This window comes from Centruroides sculpturatus, unplaced genomic scaffold (genome assembly GCF_000671375.1).
Source record: "Centruroides sculpturatus isolate CEXI.00-Female unplaced genomic scaffold, Cexi_2.0 scaffold962, whole genome shotgun sequence".
NCBI lineage: Eukaryota > Metazoa > Arthropoda > Arachnida > Scorpiones > Buthidae > Centruroides > Centruroides sculpturatus.
Window position 1 is genome coordinate 150,244 of NW_019385202.1, and position 22,589 is coordinate 172,832.

The 22,589-nt window shown below is 31.5% G+C and overlaps 1 protein-coding gene across 1 annotated transcript in view; it reads left to right on the plus strand.

Annotated features, from left to right (window-relative positions):
- Positions 1–22,589, plus strand: part of LOC111636082 (sister chromatid cohesion protein PDS5 homolog B-like) — a 133,018-nt gene that overhangs the window by 1,167 nt on the left and 109,262 nt on the right. Inside the window, exon 2 of the mRNA XM_023381252.1 lies at positions 15,714–15,846. Coding sequence (XP_023237020.1) covers positions 15,739–15,846 — 108 coding nt within the window. The 5' untranslated portion in view covers positions 15,714–15,738. The remainder of the gene's footprint in view (positions 1–15,713; positions 15,847–22,589) is intronic.

A 22,589-nucleotide genomic window follows, 5' to 3' on the forward strand; every position in this document is an offset into this window, starting at 1 on the left:
CCTTACCATTATGTAACATGTCATATATCGTTGGGGTTCTCCTGTATGCAATGTCAATCTTACGTTTTTTGGCGATAGATGCATAAATGGATCTCAAGGCTGGGTTGTTCATAATCGGTATTCTTTCTACATCTATATCTTGGTTGCCTCCATGTGCCCTCGTCTGTGTTGAGGTTCATTAGTGTTCTTTTGTGGCGGTCCGAGTTTTTTGAATAAGATTGTGGTAGATTGACTATATTAAATTTAATGCACTAGTTAACTTCACAACACTGGAATGAACATAAAAAAATGCGACTCACATTAACCAATTAACTGGTGTGCATACAATTCAAAGCTTGCTAACGTTCTGTACATGCTGTTTCTTGATCAACACAGCCCCACTAGGGTCCACTTCTTGGACATAGATATTACAATTGAAGGGTCAGACATATGCACATCTATTTATTATAAACCATCTGCTATCTTCACTTATATTCCAATTGGATTGTGTGATCCTTTTCCATATAAAATAGCAGCATTCAGGGCCTTGGTTAGAAGAGCATTCACGCATTCTTTCACTCGAGCGCTAGCACAAGAAGTAAGAAGTATAGAAGGAATAGTCATGGCGCATGGTTATAACGACCTTATACAAAGATTATGTGAATGCCACAGACATATGAAAGAAGCATCCACCAGTTCAACCAAAGTACAGTAGAACCTCGATTATCCGGACTGATTGGGGATGAAGGTAGTCCGGATAAGGAAAAATCCGGATAATCGAAACAAATACTTTAATTTGTTTTTTAATGATAATACAATACGTTTTCTTTTCGATGACATATCGGTAATATTAAAAGTAAATACTGTATTTAAATCGTGATCAAATTTTCAAGAAACAAACGTTCGTATTGAATTTGGACTACTACTGACCAACGCTAACAGACTACCTATTGTTTAAAAGGCCCTCTGGTGGCGCAAGAAGACGGATTTTATAAAATAAAAAGCAGTTGAAACTGCATTTTTATGAATAAAAATTTGACAAACTATTTATCGTTTTATGACGAGTAAAATTTTTTCGTCGCGTTCGCGGCTTTTAAGTAATGCATAAACCTTCGAGGCGCGAGGCCCTTCGGACCGCGAGGCATAGGCGGTGGCCCACGTCGTCCATGCCTTACGCCGCCCTTGGTCATAGAAATGATGTAATTTGAATATAAATTATTTATAAATACGTATGTCAAGTTATATTTTTATTACTACGTAAAATATATTTAAGAGTTTACGACCACTGTGCTGGGTGAGACGTTGTTGAAACAAAAAAAGTTATGCATTTCATCACGTACATAAACAGTGTCGTAATTCGCGAAGTGCAAATCAGCAAATTCAAATCAGCAAATGTAAAATTTTTGTTTATCTTGAACAATCCGGATAATCGAAAATTTGGATAATGGAGGTTCTACTGTAATAAGAGATAAACAGGAATAGGATAAGGAGAGGATCCCCCTCACTTCTAACTCTCATTTAAAATTCTTGTACAGTACACCGCAATTGCCAAGAGACATCGGGTCAATATTGCCTACAGGAGATGCACATCCATTTTCAACATACTACATGATGGAAAAGATCTAACCCCAACAGACTACTGGGCATTTATAGCGTCCCTATCAGAGACAACGGATGGAATAGGGAAATGGTCTATGTTGGCTCCACTAAACGTTTAATGTGGGTCAGGATATGGGAGCATAAATTTGACATACAACATAATAGAGGTACAACAGCCCCCTCCACATATAATCAACTGTCCCTGATAGTATGCCAGACTTCACCGGAGCCCATATCATCCTGAACACTTCAAATGGTTGGAGGCGATTGAAATTTTTAAGGCTTGCTGAAGAATCACCTGCATCAATTTTAGGGAAAAAATGTGCCTTTTTAAAGCGTGGTAGGTTCTACTAGACAATAATATTTAATTTGCAATCATATTTAAAAAATGGAATGCATGTGCATTCGAAATCATCGTATTGTTTGATCTTATTTAAACATCTAATGGAAATGCATGCACGTGTGGTGACCAAGATCTATTACCAATCGATTTATATTCGAATGTTAATGGCCAGCTTGTTTTGAATAAAAAAAGAAGCCCGAAGAAGAGCCCAGAAGGGGCTACGAAAATGTTAGCAAGTTTTGAATCTTATGCACACTGGTTAATTGGTTAATGTGAGTTGCATTTTTTAATGCACTAGAATTGTGATTATCTGGGTAATGTGGATTGTGGATTAAAGATACTATGGATGTTTGGTACAAAATGATTGACTAATTAAAGTTTTATGATGATTACAATTAAAATTTTTGTAATTTTTTTTTTAAACTTATACAACACCTTTTGAATATTTCATGTTATCTAGTCAAGATTTGTGAAATGAACGACAGTCGACCCCCCTATAACACGGGTTCCTATAGTTCAAATTCCTATATCACGGCAAAAAAATTGCGACAGTATTCATACAAACATGCTAAAAAAACTCCTATAATTCGGTAAAACGTCATCACCGACTCGTGTCACAACAGGATTGCACAAACCGTTGAGTTTAAACGAGCAGCGGACCTACTAAAAACCATTTATTATGTAATGTCCATAAAAATTATAGAGTTAAGCGAATTTTTCGCAAAAAAAAATAATTTATCGGGAAGCACGCGAGCGCCATTTGATATCAATCTCCACAATGAAAACAAGCTTAAGCAACGGCATAGTCGAACGGTGCACACTCGGTAAGTAATCCTACAATTTTTTGTTTATAGCATAGTTTATATGGATTATTCCCAAAAAATTATACATATTTTGGAAATGTTGAGTCAAATTAGTCTAGAATCGATTAATTTTATGGAAGAAACCTTTCAAACAGCCATAGTCTGTAAACTGCATACATGCCAGGCTGTGATTGGCTCATGTATTTAAGGACTCATAGGAAATGGTTTCATAAAACTCAGAATGTATCTACCGTGTTATAGGGGGGTTGATTGTATACTATATTTTCTTGTCTCTGTCAGCAAATATTATTCTACAATTTATCTTAGCTAATTTAGAACCTTAGTGGAATTGTCTCAGTTAATCAAGTTTTTACTATATTTGTATATTTTCTTATATTCAGTTTGTTAATTTGAGAATTTGCTGTTCAACATTTAAATTTGTATCTAAATTAGATTATAATTATACAGTATAGTCCAGGAAACTTGACTCTTAATATTCAACAATTCATAAAACTTGTCATGTTTAAAAGAAAAAAAATTAAAGTATGTGTGTGTGTGTATATATATATAATCTAATTTTTATCTCTATAACTTAACCCTTGGATCAAATAAATTATCATTCTTCATTGGTGACACTTGACAATAGCATTAATTCCATATGTTAATAAAGAATATAACTCTTTTTCCACAGTGCTACTGTAAAACATCACATGAATGTCACTAACTCAAAAGTGTCCACTGAATAGGCAATATTTTTTTAATTAAAAATTTTACTATAAATTGTAATAGCCATTAGTGATACATATTTAATACATATATGAATTTGCACATATAATACCTTTATGAAAATTTCACTATTCAGACTAGCATCATTGCTATGTCATCAAACTTGTTATTTTCAGTAACTCATCACTTGCTCAGTTTACATTAAGTCAAGTTTGTCGGATTTTATTGTAATTCAGAATAATTTTCTATTTTAAATAAGTTCACACACACACAGTGGTACCTTGGTATACGTCTGCTTTAGAATACATCCTGTTTGGACGAAACAAATTTTGCTCGGTATACGACTTAATTCAATTATATGTGCCATCAATGAACAAGTAGCACTATTGGTGTACTAGACCAGACCAGACTAGACGTTCACGGTGCAACGGTTTATAACTTTGTTAAATTTCTTTTGATTTTAATTTGTAAGTAAAATTTTATTATTTTTATTAATCACGAATCGCAAAAAGGCAAATGAAAAGCGACAGAAAACTAAAAAAATGACTAGAGTTACAATGGAACTGATAAAAGAAATTGTTGAGAAATACGTGTGTTCGAGATTTTAACTGTTGCCTACCGTATTCCGAGAACAGCGATATGGACAATCATGAAAAATAAAGACATTATTAAATCTGCTAATGTTGCGAAAGAGGTTAAATCAATTTCTAAACAGAGATCGAAGACATTAGATCATATTGAGAAATTGCTTTTGCTTTGGATAACTGAAAAACAGTGCTGGAGATAGCGTATCGGAAGCAATTACTTGCAAGAAAGCTAAAAAGATACACGCTGATCTCACGAAAAATCAAGCAGGAACTAGCTAGGAAAGCGAGGTGTTTAAAGCCAGCCATTTTTTTTACATGAGAATGGATTAATTATTTTTACGTTACTTCGTAGGGGAAAGGCTGGTTTGGTATACATCCAATTCGGTATAAGTCCAAACATTGGGAACGGATTAAGGTCGTATACCGAGGTTCCACTGTATATATAAAGCATAAAGCATTTTTTAAATATAAAATTTAATATATTGAGAATATAAGTACTATGTGTTTATTTCAAAAAATGAGAATACCATTATTTATTATTAGTCACCAGATTTATCTGCAAATCTGAGAAGAGTTCCAAAAATAACACATTTTCACATTTTTGCTTCTAATTGACGAAAATGAAGTTTTTACATTTTTTGAACCAAAATCAACAAAAATGCTCAATTTATTGGATTTTCTTGCAATTTTTTAAAATACATACCTAATTTTCAGGAAAATACTGTCATGTATGTGGTCCTTGATGCCATTGTAGGAACCAAAAAATCATTTCAGATTTCAGAACAAAAACAGACACACCTTCTAATGTCATTTTGTAAACAATGTTGCCAGGTTGAATTACTTTATGCCATATTCAGGTTTTTTTTTAGTTGATGAAAATAAAAATTATTAGCATCTTGGCTATCTTTTGAACTAATTAAATTTATTCGGTAACTTTTTGGTTACTTTTTAATAAATTATTGGTGACATTGTGAAATGCAGAAGTATGCGCAGCCTCGAAGTTTTATATTCAACTACAGACTAGGAAATTTAATGGATAAGCATAAAAGTTTTGTCTCAACTTCTGCTGAAGTGGGTGAGGAAAGTGAAGTTAGCCAAGTGAGACTTCACAGTGGGTGGCTCAGAAATGTTCTGTAAGGTAAATGGATATCAAAATGCATTTTTGTGCATGAAGAAATTGCATTTTGAGGATCATGTACGTTCTGCAAGATACGTGCAAGCAGCACTTCGACAGGATCGAACATCCCAGATGCTGCTCACTAAAATGGAATCTCAAGATCAAAGAAATATTTTCTTAGATTTAGCAAAGACCTTTATAGGATGCAATATAGAATTGCATAAATTGAAGCATCCCTTGCCCAGGAAGTACTTAGAAAAATACATGAAGCAGAATCTTCCACACTGCGGAAGAATTATCTTCCATATGTTCATCAGGAAGTGCTTGAAGAAATTAGTGACAATGCTATATGGTTTGCTGTAGGTGAAACTATAAACACATGCAGACGATATGTTGCTTTAATCAGGGATGCACAACCTTTTTTGAAGAAGGGCCAAATTAGGATTAAGTTTATTGACTGGGGGCCGGACCTCCAAGTGATTAATGCGATGTCTGATGCAATTTGCGAGATTCTTTGTTGTATCGTCATGTGGTTAAGACTGATTGTTTGAAAACACTGTCTTCTCAGGACACATCTCACTTGCGATGATAAGACACTTTTTTATCATATCGCCATCTGTGAAAGGTTTCCCATTCTTGGCTATTAAAGCAGATATTTCTAGGCTGGCTTCAACAGCCGCATCCAATTCTCCAGATTGTTTCTTGAACACATTTTGTTGGCTGATTAGTGATCGTCGTAACGATTCGATTTTCCGTTTGCGTTCCGTACCTTGCAGAAGGAAATCCTTGTGTTGGCTTTCATGATGTCGCTTCAGGTTGAATTCTTTTGGCACTGCTATTGTTCCATTGCACAAAAGGCAAATAATGCTGTTGTTCTGTTGCACAAAACAGTACTTGTTAGTCCACACTTCCACTTCTTGAAACTGATGATTCTCGCGATTGACCTTGCGTTTAATGCCCGGCGCCATACTGTTCACTCTGCAAAACAATGTCTCATTGTGCCGAAAATTCTGAGGCCCGCAACAAATCATGTTTGAGATAAGGCAAGCTAGACTACCACGTGCTTTGTTCTGTATCCACTCTGACCAAAGACTAAAGAGGCAGGGACAGAAGACTATTACGCACACGTGGCCAGGCAGGTCTTAATTCGTTCGACCCCTGTCCGGGCGTCTCCACCATTTCTCAGAATTTGTGAGTCAGATCGTCAACATGCCAGGTGCAGGACACTAATCCATCATAAATGTGGTTACCATTCTTACCTAAATTATATTTATGGCCCGTCAGTTTTACCCCCGTGTTCAGAAATGAATCAAAAGTGATTAACACAGTGCAGTGGAAAATCTGAATATTTTAAATATAATTATTAAAATTGCGATATCTCGTTTCAAATTGGCGCTAGAATCAATTTTTTTTTTTTTCTGTCCTAAATATATCACAGTTTACGACTGTTAAATTTCAAATAAAATAAAAATTAAAAATAATAATTTAATTTTAAATTTACGAAAAAAAGAATGTAAAAATAAAAGTAAATAAAAAGTTCCAATTAATTTACTACTTAAATAACCTAAATATATCTGTTTTCTTTCAAACAAAAAAAACCGCAGCTTTCTAGCTACACGGAATCATTTTACAACCCTCTTTGTTGACAAGTTTATGGCTTGACGCGGTTTGTAATAATTATTAAATCCAAAATATTTTAATGCAAATGGCTTCCTTTTAGTCGTAATGACTCTATTCCAACTACAGTATTAATTTTCTTGGTCCAACTTAATAATAATAAATTTGATGTGAAAAATTTTTTTTCTATTCTTTGTCTATGGAGAGATATTGTTGTAAATTATTGGTTTTATAGCTTTTTGTACATTCCTTTTTGAACTCTGGTTAGTTTTTTTCTAGTTTGAATGACATTAGGTTGACGAATAAGCGTCTTTTCAGAAAAGATTGATTCAAATTCGACTATACCAATCAGAATCTAGAATGTAAACAAATGCTAAAAAATCGTTATTTTCATGGTTTTTCAGCGCTATTTTCACTTATTTTTGTTATTTGACGCTATTTAGACGAATAGGCAAGTTTTCCGAAGCATAAAATTGAAGATTTTCCGCCAAAATAGAAACTTCCCGATAACATCGGAAATGACGTTCTAACATCATTTTAAAATATTCGATATCTAAACCAGAAAGTGTTAGATAGAAATAGACTTATTTATAGAACAATCCCCCATTTCTCACCTCAGGGAAAGTCATAAAACAGTTGGGTGCTAATGACTTTGTGAAAGGGAAAAAGTTCTACACTTAGAAACTTCGAAAGAAGGGATTTGGCCTGTACCGTCCGCGGGCCGCATAAACATTGATAGGGGGCCATATGTGGCCCGCGAGCCGCAGGTTGTGCACCCCTGCTTTAATGGTAGTATGAAAACTTGATAGAAAAGACTGTGCTAAAATTTATCATCATAAAAGATGATAAATTTTAGCACAGTCTTTTTATGTAAATTTCTGGAGAGGACAAATGCAGATGCAATAGCAAAAGTTATTCAGGAATGTGTAATGCTGTTGTATAATTAAAGTTATGTCATGCTTACAGAAGACTGTGCCATATATCAGCATGACAAAAACTTTTTATGTAATCTTATTCACGTAACCTGCCTGAATCATGCTTTACATCTTATGGCTGAACAAGTTTGTTTTCATTTTAAAGATGTAAATGCCCTCATTTGTTCTAGCAAGAAACTACTTGCAAAGACACAATGCAAACTGCTATTCATTGTGAGCATCTGCCAGATACTCTGTAACCCTCTCCCATAGTCATGATATGGGACACATGGATAAAAGAGGCAGTATTTAATGCAGACCATTTACTTGACTTTCAAATTTTATCAGTGAACTGGATGAATCAGAAAGCTCTCATTGTGGATGTTAAGGAAGCTTTGGAGAATCTACATTTAATTGCATGGCAAACCAACTTTTGGTTTAAAAGATGGACTCTCTCAATTGGGAGTTCGTCACGATCATGCTTTTTTTTAGAATCGTGAGAATTATTCATATTGCTTCTTGCTTAGTAAATTAATCATTTAATTAAAAAAAAAACATTTAATTGCTTCTCTAGTTTACATCCGCGCCTATTTTTTAAATTTTCCGGATATCATTGAAGTATTAGAAGCAAGAGGGTTGTCACTTAAAATCTCTAAAAATTTTTCAAATAGTAGAGAATTCTATACAAAACCTTTCTGGTTTATGTAGAGGCAAACTTCACATGAAGCTGGCAGTGCTTTTGGAGAACAGTTGTTTTTCTGTGCTTTGCCAAGTTGATAGCTTTCTAGTTGGAGATCCCTGAGGATGTAGGGCTTGCCAATGTACCTTTGCTGAAATACTATTCTGTGACTACATTCGAGGCCGAGAGAAGATTTTCATTGTATAAAAACATTCTCACTGACCATCGACACAGTCTGACAGAAGAAAATATCAACAGATTTCTTGTATGTGCATAGTCATATTCAAACAGTATTGTATACTGCATTAATTAATAAACAGACAACTGAAGAAATTTAGATAATTTTGTTTTATTTTTATTATTTTTTTGTTCCAAAAATAAATCTGAAAACATGATCTTTTTTATCCGATTTTGGATCCGAAACTTCACTTTTATCGATCCGAAAAATCCAGGGCTTATTTATTATTATTAATTATTATTAAGCATAATAAAAAATGATACTGCTATTGCTTATTTATATTAAATACTAAGACAATGAACCTGTCTATCTAAATGCATTTATCTTAAAATTTATTTTTTTTTTAAATTCCATATATTTTCCATGTTTATCTAAAATAATTTTTTCCTAAAATTTTTATATCTCAAATTATGGACTGGGATATCAATTACAAATACAAAGCTAAGTGACTACATTTCATTAGCATAAGTTGCAGTTGCAGTTTGCAGCTTTTCTCTGATTGGCTATGAGTTTGTCTTGCATCTTATTGGTCAAAGAAAGTCAGGCATTATGAACTATTGACAAACTGTTAAGGTATGTCAAAAATAATAAACTTTCTACAAACCTATAACCAGTGTGAAATATGTTCAATTGCTTACGCTAACGTTTTCAGATCCCACTGGATCCTTCATCAGGCTGTGTTCCATTTGTAACGATCCGTTAGAATGCCAGCTGTCTTTGGAACGAAATTTCAAATATCGTATTTTGGGTTCCATTCAGAATCACGTGCTTTCCAACTCGAAACTCCAGTTGCTATGTAACGATCTTCTGCTTGTATGTCGTATTATGTATTTTTTATGAATAAATTGGACCAACTCAGATGGTTAGAACAAATAGAAATATGCAAAGCCTACAACTCATCAACCTCCATTAATTCCAAAGATGAAATCACATTATTTTTGGCGTGGCAAGCCCTAATACGGAAGGGAGATTCAAATTAAAACGACATCGGTACTTATAATAAGTTATAAATAGCTACACACATTTTCTCTGACTTACGACACGCTCAAACAAATTTATTCATAAAAAATACATAATACGACATACAAGCAGAAGATCGTTACATAGCAACTGGAGTTTCGAATTGGAAGGCACGTGATTCTGAATAGAACCCGAAATACGATATTTGAAATTTCATTCCAAAGACAGCTGGCATTCTAACGGATCATTACAAATGGAACATAGCCTGATGAAGGATCCAGTGGGATCTGAAAACGTTAGCGTAAGCAATTGAACATATTTCACGCTGGTTATAGGTTTGTAGAAAGTTTATTATTGTATTCTTCCGGCATGTGTTGATTATTTATTTATGTCAAAAATGTTTTATTCATACATAATACAGGTATGTATTCTACTTGTTATTGTATTAATAAAATACTGTAGCTCTAGTCAAAGCTATTATTGCTTATTGTGTAAGAATCTCTATATCTTGAAACTTATCTCAAATTTTTTTTCTTGTTCTAATGAGATTTGAGGTTGTCAAGTTCAATTGAATTCTATTTTTTTACCTATAACCAAGTTATTTAATATAAGTTACTATAGATAACTTACATTGTATGTTAAACTCTGTTACAATGAATGATAATACAGGTATACCTCGAGTTAGATCGTTTGTCAAAAAAATATATGGAAAAATAAAAATCAAGTTTAAGTCATTTTATTCAACTTTATGTCTGTCCGCCACAAATATTGAAATCGTAATATCACTAGAAAAGTGTTAAAAGCACATAAAATCATATTAAAATACATACATTTGCAGTAAATGTTAATATAATCATTATAAATACTAGAGAACAAAATATGAAAACATCTGTTACTCTGTTTTGTCATCTTATTTAGTGGTCTTTAAAAGCTCAGTATTGGCATTTTCCACGGTAGTTCCAATATCTACTGTTTGGCGTTGTTGTCAGCACCACTCATTATTGGTAAATTTAACATAAATTAGTTTATTTTTTACTGTCGCAAAATAATTTTAATAACTGTATTTGTTATTTAACCTTACAAAATAATCTTATTTTATAATGTCTTAGAGCAAACCACATTCACAAATAAAGAGTCCATTGTAAACATGTATACTGTACAAGTATGTACTGTATATGCATTCTTAAATTTAGATTACTTTTTTTCCTGTACTATATTAAAATTTATTTGTTTGTAAGCTTAAAATAGATTCTTATTAATTATATATTATTAAAAATGCATTTATAAATAAAATACAGAACTGAAAATGGTTATTTGTGGTTTAGCCTAGTAACAAGTAAATTCGACTTGCGTCATTTTTCGACTTAAGTCACCTCTCCTGGAACCAATTACCGACGTAAGGCGAGGTATACCTGTACTGTTTATTACTTCTTCATATGAAAAAGCAATAAAATATTTGAAAATATGAAAGATTGTACAAATTAAAAAATAAAAAACAGTGAACAAAAATTAATGTGACATTGTCACAATGCTGGCTTCAATTTTTAATTTAAAATATATGCTTTTGGTATTAATATTGTCATGCCCTGTACATCATACTTTTCTTGGTAACAACAATCATACCAGTTATCTATGTAACTCCATTCTGGAGAAAATTTTCAAATTGAAATCACATGACTTCCAGTCTGAACTTAGAAGTTTGTATATTGTCAATTGAAACCTCTGGCTCTCTATGGAAACTTTTCATAACTGGTCTCAATTTTTATCTATCTAATTTTGTTCTTGTGATTTAGGAAGGAAGAACAGACAGATGCCAGTGGGAATTTATAGATTTGCAATTTGAAAACTGAAGCCCAATTTCAATTTTATCTTTTTATTTTTAATAATTTTTATATTTTTTCACACTTTTTATGTTCTTTATTTTTATAAAACCAAAACATAGCAAAAAAATATAAATAAATAAAACTCTTAAAACCAATAAAATCTGGTTAAAAACTCTATTGGTTTTAAGGTTTTATTTTTTTTACTACCTTTATTAGTCTACTTTTTATATGTTTAACCAAAATATTTTTAAACTACCTTTTGGTATATATATTTTTATATATATATATACTTAAAATGATCATTAGGGCAGTGAACTGATTGTTAAATTATTTGAATCCCACCACTTGAAACATTATACAGAATTTTCAGTGTCACCTCCAACTTTGTTCACAGCTTGCATGATGTTGAATTGCAAAGAAACAATTTTTGAGAAAGGTATATTTGTGTGACAAGTTGTCAGAAAGAACAGCAAAAATAAGAGAGGTGTTTGTTATTAAATTTGGCATTATTTCTATCACTAAAATTAAATTGATATTGGCATAAGTTGGAACTAGTCAATAACTAGAGACACACAAAATACCTTACACACTTTTCCAGCAAATTACTCTTTAATCAAACTAGCATTTTTGGCTTTATTAATAAGCTTTCATCAGGTTTTTGAAATGATGTGCAATGTTAGATTTGAAAGACATTTAAAATACATTGGCTCAACTAATAGATTATTTACATTCAGAATCAATGAGCATAAATACAATAACAACAAAAATATTTTAAAAACCATTCTTGTTCAATATGTAGCTAAACCCAGAGTGTCAGAAGATTTCAGCAGGACCCAACTTATAAAATGAGTATATGACGGACAAAAACTAAGGATAGTGAAAATATTGGAAATATTTAAATATACATTAACAGAACATTGCATTAACAGCAGAGATTGTGAATTGCTATCCTATGCATGGAGGTTACTATTTGATAACCCCTTCAGAATCAAAGGGTGGCAAAAATAACACAGTGCAAAACATGACGTCATGATTTCAAATGATGACAGCACTTCAAATGATTTCATTTTAAACATAAAATAAACTATATACTGGATAGTGAATAAGTTAAAAATCACAACTTTATCAATTCAGCAAATGATTTTTAATACCATAAAAATGTTTTTATTATTGTTCCAAATTGAATCTCATTTCAAAAACCTGATGAAGGCTTATTAATAAAGCCAAAAACGTTAGTTTGATTGAAGAGTAATTTGCTGGAAAAGTATATAAGGTATTTTCTGTGTTTAGTTACTAAAATTAAAAAGGAAAATATTGTTTATAAATACAAAAGTGATTAAGAAAATTATTTTGCACATTAAATTTATATTAGTATTCAAAAATAATTATAAAAATATTTAAATACTCAGTGAAATTTATTGCTATCTAATGCTTTTGATCATCATTAATAATCTTTCTCAAATTCAATAAACAAAACAAAAGAACAGACCATTTTATTAATGTTTTGTTTCTTTTCCTTTTGTTCTACTAATCAAACCTGAGAAAGATCCTAAAAGTTGATCAAAAATAGACAGCAATAAATTTTGCTGGCTATTTAAAGATTTTTGTAATTATTTTTGAATGTGTTAGTATTTCCATTTGATATTAATTTTTATGAAAAATAAGTAGTAAAAAGTAATATCATGAAAAACAATATTTTTGTCCAAACTTTTTCAAAATATTTTTCTGATTCAATATCATTTTGAATTGGACATAGTGCATCAATTATTAAAAAGAGTGACTGTGATACCATCAACTTTACATTTCGTTGTTTTCCTATAGTGTAATATAAATTGTTTTCCTGTTTCTTAAATTCTATTCTTGCCTCTTGTTGCAGTCCAGTTTGGTTTGACTCATATACAAGACTCTTCCATTGCAAAATGATGTTATCAGATAAGCAATGTTTCCTCTAATTTTTGTATAGATGTGCTGTGGCAAAATGTATCTGGATAAAAATTTTCAGATGAGAAATCAGATAATGTTCATGTAAACTTTTTTGCTTAGAATCATTTATACTATCATTTCCCAGAATATTGCAAATTCTTCCTGAATCATCTTGTTTGTAGAAATTACTTGGATTGTCATGAATGTTTTATATGTAGATATCCTCTTGTTGACTGTATGCATGGGAATTAAAAGCATCTGGCATCACCAAAGAAGTCAGTGCACAGCTTAAAATGAATGTTGATAGCATGTACATCATGCCATCATTACTTTCAGCAGTAGAATTCCTCATAGTGAAAATAAAACTGAATTTAAATAACCTTATTTTATGAAATGTTGAATAACATGATGTTATAATGTATGTCGTAGTAAATGTTATTTGAGAAAAAGTTAAAATAGGCTTTTTTTTATGAAGGTCAAAAAATTAAATAAATTTGTAGTAACACAGCTAACATTACAAGTTGATTAGTTCAAATTTATTTCTAGAGAGAATGCTACAAATAATGTTTATTTATAAATGGTATTAATTTCATAATTAAATAAATACTATAAAAAATTGTTGGAAAAAAGCATCAGATCAGCAGTTTCATACCATTTTTTAAAAATATTTAATACTATATTAAATGTTAGTGTCTAAACACATTTTAAATGTGTAACAGCTTTTAAAATATGCTTAACGCTGATTTGATATAACGCGGTCTGCTCGAAGCCTAAAAAAGAGCTTAAAATTTATGCTGATTCAAATTATCATGGCGTTTTATTGGTTCGTATATAATACGATTATTTACGAAGACAAACCAATCAGAAAAAGGTGCGCTTTCTTTAAATCTATGTTTGTTTGGTGCAATTTTGGGAAAAAATATAACAGCATGGATGCCATAGTCAGTATCAACTTCACTTGGCAAAAATTAACCAATAAATGCACGAACGGAGTGTAGAAGAAGTTATAGCTGAAGGTATTCAAGAATTCTCAATGAGAAGAGCCTATCGCTGTATCGTTAGGTTGACCAAAGTCAACCTAATCGATACAACAGGACTAAGAGATGTAGATGAGCAGGATATTGAGGAGTTACAGCAGGTTTCTGGTGAGAGTCTTACCAATGACGACCTTCAAGAACTGGAAAAACAAGGAATTCGTGTAGAACTGGGAAATAATGATTCTGAAAACGAAGAACCCAAAAAATTTCTCTGCAGATTTCCTTAGTAAAAATTAGTAAGATACCCGAAATCGTCGATCAAATTGTAGCAAATGATCCAGATTTTGAAAGGAGTGCAAAACAAAACAAGGTGTTTTGGACGCGATCTTCTGCTATCGAGATTTGCTTAAGGAAAAACAAAGGCGACAAATGAAACTTCACGACTTTATGGCAAAAACAAGAATAATTGTATACTTGCTTACTGGAGAATTTAACTTAAAAATAAAAAACCATTTAACTATCCAGCATAATTCTTTAATAACATAAAATTTCCCGTTTCGAATTAGAGAAATAACTGATGATGAACGCTCAATGCGTTTGAAAATGTTTTTATGTTATTAAAGAATTATGCTGGATAGTTAAATGGTTTTTTATTTTTAAAAACAAGAATTTCAGAAAAGTTTGGACCTTCATCACAAAAAATGAACTTTACATTTCTGTGTGCCTGTTTATATGTTATTTAACATATATTGTTATATAAATTAATATAAAAGTAACTTAAAATTAAAATAAAATTTGTTTATTTTTGGTTGCATGTTCTCCTATCCCTATTTACTCTATGTTAAAATGACCTCATTTAACCGTTCATTTCGTTTAGTGCTTTGTTGTCTAGGAATGCATCCCCTGCATTAAGCGGCGTCTTACTGTATGATTATTAGATATAAACCATTGATTTAACTATACACTGTTAGCATGTAATTTTGTTGATTTTATTTTTGAATAATAAGTTAGGAAAGAACTTTTATTTTACAAAAATATTTGCACAAACATAAGCTAAATGACACACAAGTACACTATTTTAATAAAATTTTAATTCAGTAACTTATTTTTGTATAATCATAATATTATTTGGATAAAAACTATTTTATAAAAATAAAAATTTTATGAGTAGTAATATAAAAAGTATTTTATTCTTATATTGTGATTCTTGTTATATTTGGATTTATATGACAGAATAGTTGATTTTGAAAATAATGTCTTCTTCATAAAAAAAAAAAAAAAAAAAAAAAATAAANACAATAAACTACTAGATAAAATAGTTGTTTAATATAATTTTTAGTTATTTAATATTTATTTTATATGTTTTGAAAAACTATATATTACTTAATTAAAATGACTTTTTTCAAATATATTTTAATATTTGTATAGGATATGGGTTAATCCTGTTTTCAAAATGCCAAAACCAAGTACAGCAAAGTCACCACCAAAAATAGTTTATCCTTCTGGAGTAAAAGAAATAAATGAGGATCTAAGTACTGATGATTTAGTAAGACGATTAAAAGTAAGTAACTTTTTTTTATATATAAAGACCATTTCCAGGAAATTCAACTTAAGGTCATTAAGATCATTAATAAAAAATAAGGATGAGCAGTCGGTGTTTTATGAGAATATATTAAATTTTACTTGTTCAGTTTTAAAAGCAATAAAATATGCCACAAAAATAATATTATTAACCAGTTAATTAATGAAATTACTAGTTGAAATGATTGGAAGAATTTATGATAATTTTAGTAGTTATATAACAATAAAAAATTTATTTGAATTTATGTAAGAATATTAACAAGATTTCTATAAATATTTGAGAAATATAAAACTTTGTATCTTCTATTCATTTACAACAAAAAAAATCTGCATTATTGTATCTCCAGTAAAGCAATTTTTTATATTTTAAAACATTTGGAGTTTTTTTATTAATTGTTTAAAACAATTAGAATCAAATAGTTATCAAATATAAGAATTTGGCTGTATTCTTATTGTGCTATAATATGTCTAATTAATTATGATACTAAGTAATTTGAACTAGCGGTAGGCAGTTAACCCCTTTCGCAGTATTAGCAGATTTAATAATGTCTATTTTTCACGATTGTCGATATCATCGTTCTCGGAATACAGTATGCAACAGTTAAATCTCGAACACGCATGCCACCTTCATATTTCTCAATAATCTCTTTTTTCAGTTCCATTGTGATTTTAGTTTTCATTTGCCTTTTTGCAATTCATGATTAATAAAAATAATAAAATTTTACTTACAAATTAAAATCAGAAGAAATTTAACAAAGTTATAAACTGTGGCACTGCGAATGTCTAGTCTGGTCTAGTACACCAATAGTGCTAGTTGTTAATCATTGGCACGTATAATTGAATTAAGTCATATACCAAGCAAAATTTGTTTCATCCAAACAGGACGTATTCTGAATTGGACATATTCTAAAGCAGACATATACCGAGGTACCACTGTACTTAGATTTCCATTTTGTAATATAACATGAATATGTCAAACATATGAATAAAAGCCAGTTGTAGGTTTTAGGTCACAATTGATTCTGACTAGTTATTTTGTCTTGTGATTTTGCTGTCGCATAACTACTGGATAAGATTATATAATTTAAATTTTTACTTAAAATTACTGGTTCTTTTTTCCACTCTCTTCTGATATTGGTTGTTAGTTTTTTTTTTTTTTGAAATAATATTCATCATATTATATCACTACTTAACTATTGATGTTATTGATTTTACTATATTTAATTTTTCTTTTGTTTTTATCGTGATTTTAAATTTTGCATTAGTAATGATGATAACCTCTTTTGTTTTGGCCTAGGAGTTTAAATGTACATAAAATAATTTTTAATTTGAAATTGAATATGATGATAAAGATCAGAATAGTATTATTAATAGAAGCAAAGAAAATTTTTTGTATACAGTAGAGCGTCGTTTATCTGAAAGTCGGTTATCCAAAACGTCGATTATCCGAAAGAATTCCAGTCAGCAAATTTAAATTTTCACTAGTGCTGTGGCACTACAATCTTTGGCTATATCTTGGGCTACTCCAATATTTTTTTTTGTTGGTGTGTGTGTTTTAGCTGGCAGCACTGGTACTTTTGTGTGGTGTTTTTCTGAGGACTGTGTGTCGTGTTGAATCAAACGTTTTTGATACTAGATCAACTTCTAAAGTAACCTTCTTTGGTTTTTATATTTTTTTAATATATTTATTTTATTTGTACAAAATAAAAAAATAATTTTTAACGATACAATAGCCACGATTATTATTTTGAAAAGTTTACATTAGGCTTAACATCGACGAAAATTCAATGCGAAGCGACACACAACGGAGAAAAATTTCAACATGGGATAGGTTAATATATTTTTTTTTGTACATAATCGGTTATCCGAAAAATAAGTTATCCAAACAACCCCAGTCCCCAATTGATTCGGATAAACAGCGCTTTACTGTATTTACATGATGTTCATTCTACTTATTTAAATTTTTCATTTCATAAAATAATAAAAAATATAGTGATTCAAATAGTAATAAAATTAAATATTAATTAAAAACATATCACAAGTTTTCTGCACAAAATATAGTCTAACAACGGTTAGGTTTATTTTCTATAATCATCATCACCACTTCAATATTTAATCATTTTACCACTATTTTTTCATATACACTTATTTTAAGTCTATAGTTCTTCATTTATTATTTATTTTTGTGAATGGTTGTTTATATGAATTCTTGTTATGCAACATTTCAGATATTTTCTTTATGAGAGTTTAGCACATGTCCATTCACTGACTCAATTATCCTTTAAAACAATTTTACTTGAACTCTAATAGCTATTGGAACAATCATCCATCATAACAACACTACTGGTGTGAAAATTCAATAAAGTAAATATGCTTCAATAGCTATTAGAGTTCAAGTAAAATTGTTTTAAAGGATGATTGAGTCAGTACTGATATTCATTATCAGTACTGACTCAATCATCAGTACATTTTTCATTTTTAAAGTAAGTTGTTGATGTATTTTACAAATTTTTGTTTTTACTGCAAAATACAAACCTTTAAAAAACACCGAAGAAACCAGAATATACTATAAATACTGACAGATACATACCATACATTTATTGGGGGGGAAAGTTGCGCAGAATATAGAGTGTTTTCTTTTAAAAAATTGTTAAATAATACCATTCAATTTATGGAAACATAAAAATTGACAAAGATCTCCGAAAGTGATTGAAAACATTTGTTTTTTCCAATAAATGTAGCTTCTGGAACCAGTACAGAAGGTGTCTGTGAGTATGTATACAAATCTCTTTTAACTTTTTATATAATTAAATATAAAAACATCTTACCACTGGGGTATTTAAATTTTCTTTAAACATTTTTCAGCTCTATTTATGAGCTATTGTCAGATAAACTCTGTTCAAATTCTACATAATCAGCATTCACATATATACATTTTTGAATGTGAGACAAGCTTAATGATCCTCTTATTAAAAATGTCTATTGCCATCCTAAATGGACTGGTGGCAGACTTTTTTAATGAGGGAATTGCCAACTAATTGGTGACAGTTTTCTTTACGTCATTGTCCATTTGCAATTATTCAACCAAAAAGTCCTTTAACTGAAGGAAAAGATGAAAATCAGAAGGTGCCAGGTCTCAAATGTAGAAAGAATGGTCATTTTATTCACATCAAACTTTTGCACTAATGTTTGCATTTTTTAAGCAATATGGGAATGTACCTGGTACTGTATATTGTTACAAAACATACAAAGGTGGATCAAATATGAATGGTAATTTTGCTATTCTGCTTACCACGCAGTTCCTAGCTAGATGATGTAGAGTGTAGTTGATGTTTGGTTTGTGAGGAGTAGGGGAACTGGCTTTGTTAATGATTGCTCTTGGTTCTGTTGTCAGTACAGCCATGACCGATCAAAAGGTACATTCGTCTGTTGCACAACGCATCATCATAAAATTTTTAACTAATGAGGGGGTTAAACCCTTGGAAATTTTTAGTCAATTGAAGGCACAGTTTGGGGACAGTACACTGTCTCAGAATTGTGTGTATACATGGGCCAGAGAATTTAAGGGTGGGCGAGAACATGTCGAAAATGAAACTCATAATCGACGCCCAAGGACAAACCTTACAGATGACAACATCCGTGCCATTCAAGAACTTATTGAACATGATCGCCGGCTAACTGTTGAAGAAATCTCATCAGAAGAGGATATCAGCTATGGGAGTGTTCAATCCGTTATCACTGATCATCTTGGCTTCAGAAAAATTAGTGCCTGATGGGTTCCGAGGTTGTTGACCAGAAATCAAAAACAGGTCAGGTCAAAATGGGCTGGGAAACTCTCGAACACCTTCCTTACAGTCCAGACTTGCCTCCCTATGACTATTTTTTGTTTGCACCCTTGAAGGAATCACTTGGAGGAAAATGATTCACAAGCAGTGAAGAAGTTGAGGAGCACGTGCACAATTGGCTTATAACTCGCCCTCAATCTTTCTATGAGAAAGGGATATTGAAGCTTTAAAATCATTGGCAAAAGTGTGTAGCGCTTGCAGGAGGATATGTAGAGAAGAACTAAAGTTTTCACTTGTGTATATTATTAATCAATAAATTTCTAAAAGAAAATTACTGTTTATGTTTGATCCACCCTTGTACTACTATTTTAGAGAATAGGTCTCATCAGTGGTTTCAAATAGTATGTCATAGTTCTTTCAATACTTTACAATACTTATTAACATTAATTGTTTTTCTCAAAGTAAAAAATTGACCAAACGAACAACCAAAATATTGTTAACACAACTTTCATGCTTGAAAATATCTGCTTGAATTTGTTTGGTTTTGTCAGAGAATGTGCACATCATCAATTTTTCATTAATCAACATTACTGATGGCAGATAGGTACTCTGAATGGGGTTCATCACAGGCATTTGTTCTTCCTTCTTTGAATAGTCAGCACCTTTTATACACAGTCCCTCTTATTGGGCTCCAATTAAAAAATTGTAGACCTATAAATTCTTATTGTCATCTGTCTGTTATCTTTTTTTAATCTCAAGAATGGAGTTAGATAGATGAAAGACAAGACCAGATATGGAAATCTTAGAGACAGGAGGCCCCAATTAACTATATACAAACTTTCGATGCAAACCAGAAGTCACATTATTTCAATTCAAAAATTTTCCCTGAAAAAGTGTTAGTGACCAACGTAACTGTGTTGTTAGCAGGAAAAATATGATGTACAGGTGCAAGACACTACTAATTTGAGGTTGAGAACATATATTTTAAATTAAATAAATTAAAAATATGATTAAAAATTGCAGCCTAGCATTGTGATGACGTCACAATAAATAATTGCTTGTTCATAACATCTTCCCCATAAACCTCAGTAAGCTGACAGCAGATTTCAGTAGGTTGAATGTTTTTAAAAAATACAATTGCGAGGTGTTCAGTTGTCACTGAACACTCTCAATTGGAGGATTGGTAATTGACATGATTCTCTATAAATAAATGGAAAATATTGTTCACAGCATGTAAAAACTTAGAACTTTCTAGAAATGTGAACAGTCTATAGCAGAGGCCCAACTTATTAATTTTGTGTTGTCTAAAATTGTTAATTATTGTGTTAAGAAAGAAGTACATATATTACTCTATCATGTATTTTTTTTATTTTAATAAATGTATTTTAGTATAATGGTTTCTTTTGTAATTTTATTTTAATTTAAATAAAATTATTCTGATAAGGGTCTGTGACCTTCATCTGACTGGAAAGAGGTCCAGGAAACAAAAATGGTGAGAACTTTTGAGGTTCCAGACAAGGTTCAAAATCAAATTAATTATATGCTATATGAAAAAAAAGGGAAGTTACTGTTAAATCATAAGAAAGGTAGCATAAGTTATGTAACACTGAGAGAAAAAAGAAAAAAAACTAGATGTCAAAACAAATGTACTGCAGAGATCATAGTGGAATGTCAATCTGGAGAAATGGAACTTTGACAGAATGCTCATATACAGTATAAGTGATCTAAGTTAGAAAATTGGGAAAAGGGGAAAGACTGACAGTCAAAGGACAGTATGTTAGATTGTTGAAATTCTAAAACGTCAAAGAAAAGGCATTAATGAAAATGAAACCTATGCTCTTATTTTCACACAAGCATAGGTTTCATAGTTTCATTGACATCTCCCAGTCAGAGTCAATGGATGGTATCAGGTAGACTGTCTGAAATGGACCTTTCTTGTGGCCTGAACAAGTTTGATTTTCACCTGGAAACAGGAGAGTGACCAATCAGGAAGCGAGATGAGGGACATATGGCTAATCAAAAAGGCAGACGAAGAGAGAAAAAAACTGTAAAAACCTCAAAATCCAAGGTCAAAGGGCAGTTTTTCCAATTGTGTTTCATGATGAATCTGTGCCACCTGGAAGAACGAAATTGCTATAGTTTGGAAAACACCAGTGTCTCTACGAGCAATCAATTTGAGTCTCCCACACCTCTGGATGGACTCAGCAACATTACTGCACAGGGGCCATCCTCAGTCATCTACCTGTCATTAACTACCATGTGTCATTGGACTCTCTAAATCATCTGTCACCACACCCATAAGCACAACTGAGGCTATGATTTTCATGGAAACACGAACGTCATTTGCATCAAACCCCGACAAGTGTTATGATCTCAGAAACAAACTGTTTACTAGCATTATGTAAGTTACTTGTAAGTTTGCAATAAACAGTTTTGTAAGGACATGTGTCATCTCTGCCTGTAACTTCACCACCCACATGCGAAAAGACCCTAGACCAGGGGTGGCCAACATGAGGCCCACGGGCCGCATGCGGCCCGCCGGGAGTCGTGTTGCGGCCCGCGGAGATAGGTCAAATGAACATAAATGTTAACTTTATTGTACATATCACCAAATGAACATTAGAAGAGTTAAGAAGGTTTGGAAGAGTTCTATGAAACGTATTTGGACAAGGATAAATATCTTGCGTTTTACAAACATGCTCTGTCAATGGTTTCGCTATTTGGAAACACTTATGCGTGTGAACAACTTTTTAGTCGTATGAAGTACATCAAATCACAAGTGAGAACACGAATTACTGATGTTCATTTGGAAAACTGTTTGCGTGTAACGACTACATCAGTCCAAATCAATTTTGATGCACTTACTTGTTAGTTCTGTAAAACAAAGTCAGATGTCTCACTTTTAAATATTTTTAAATTGTCTAATAAATATGTTTCT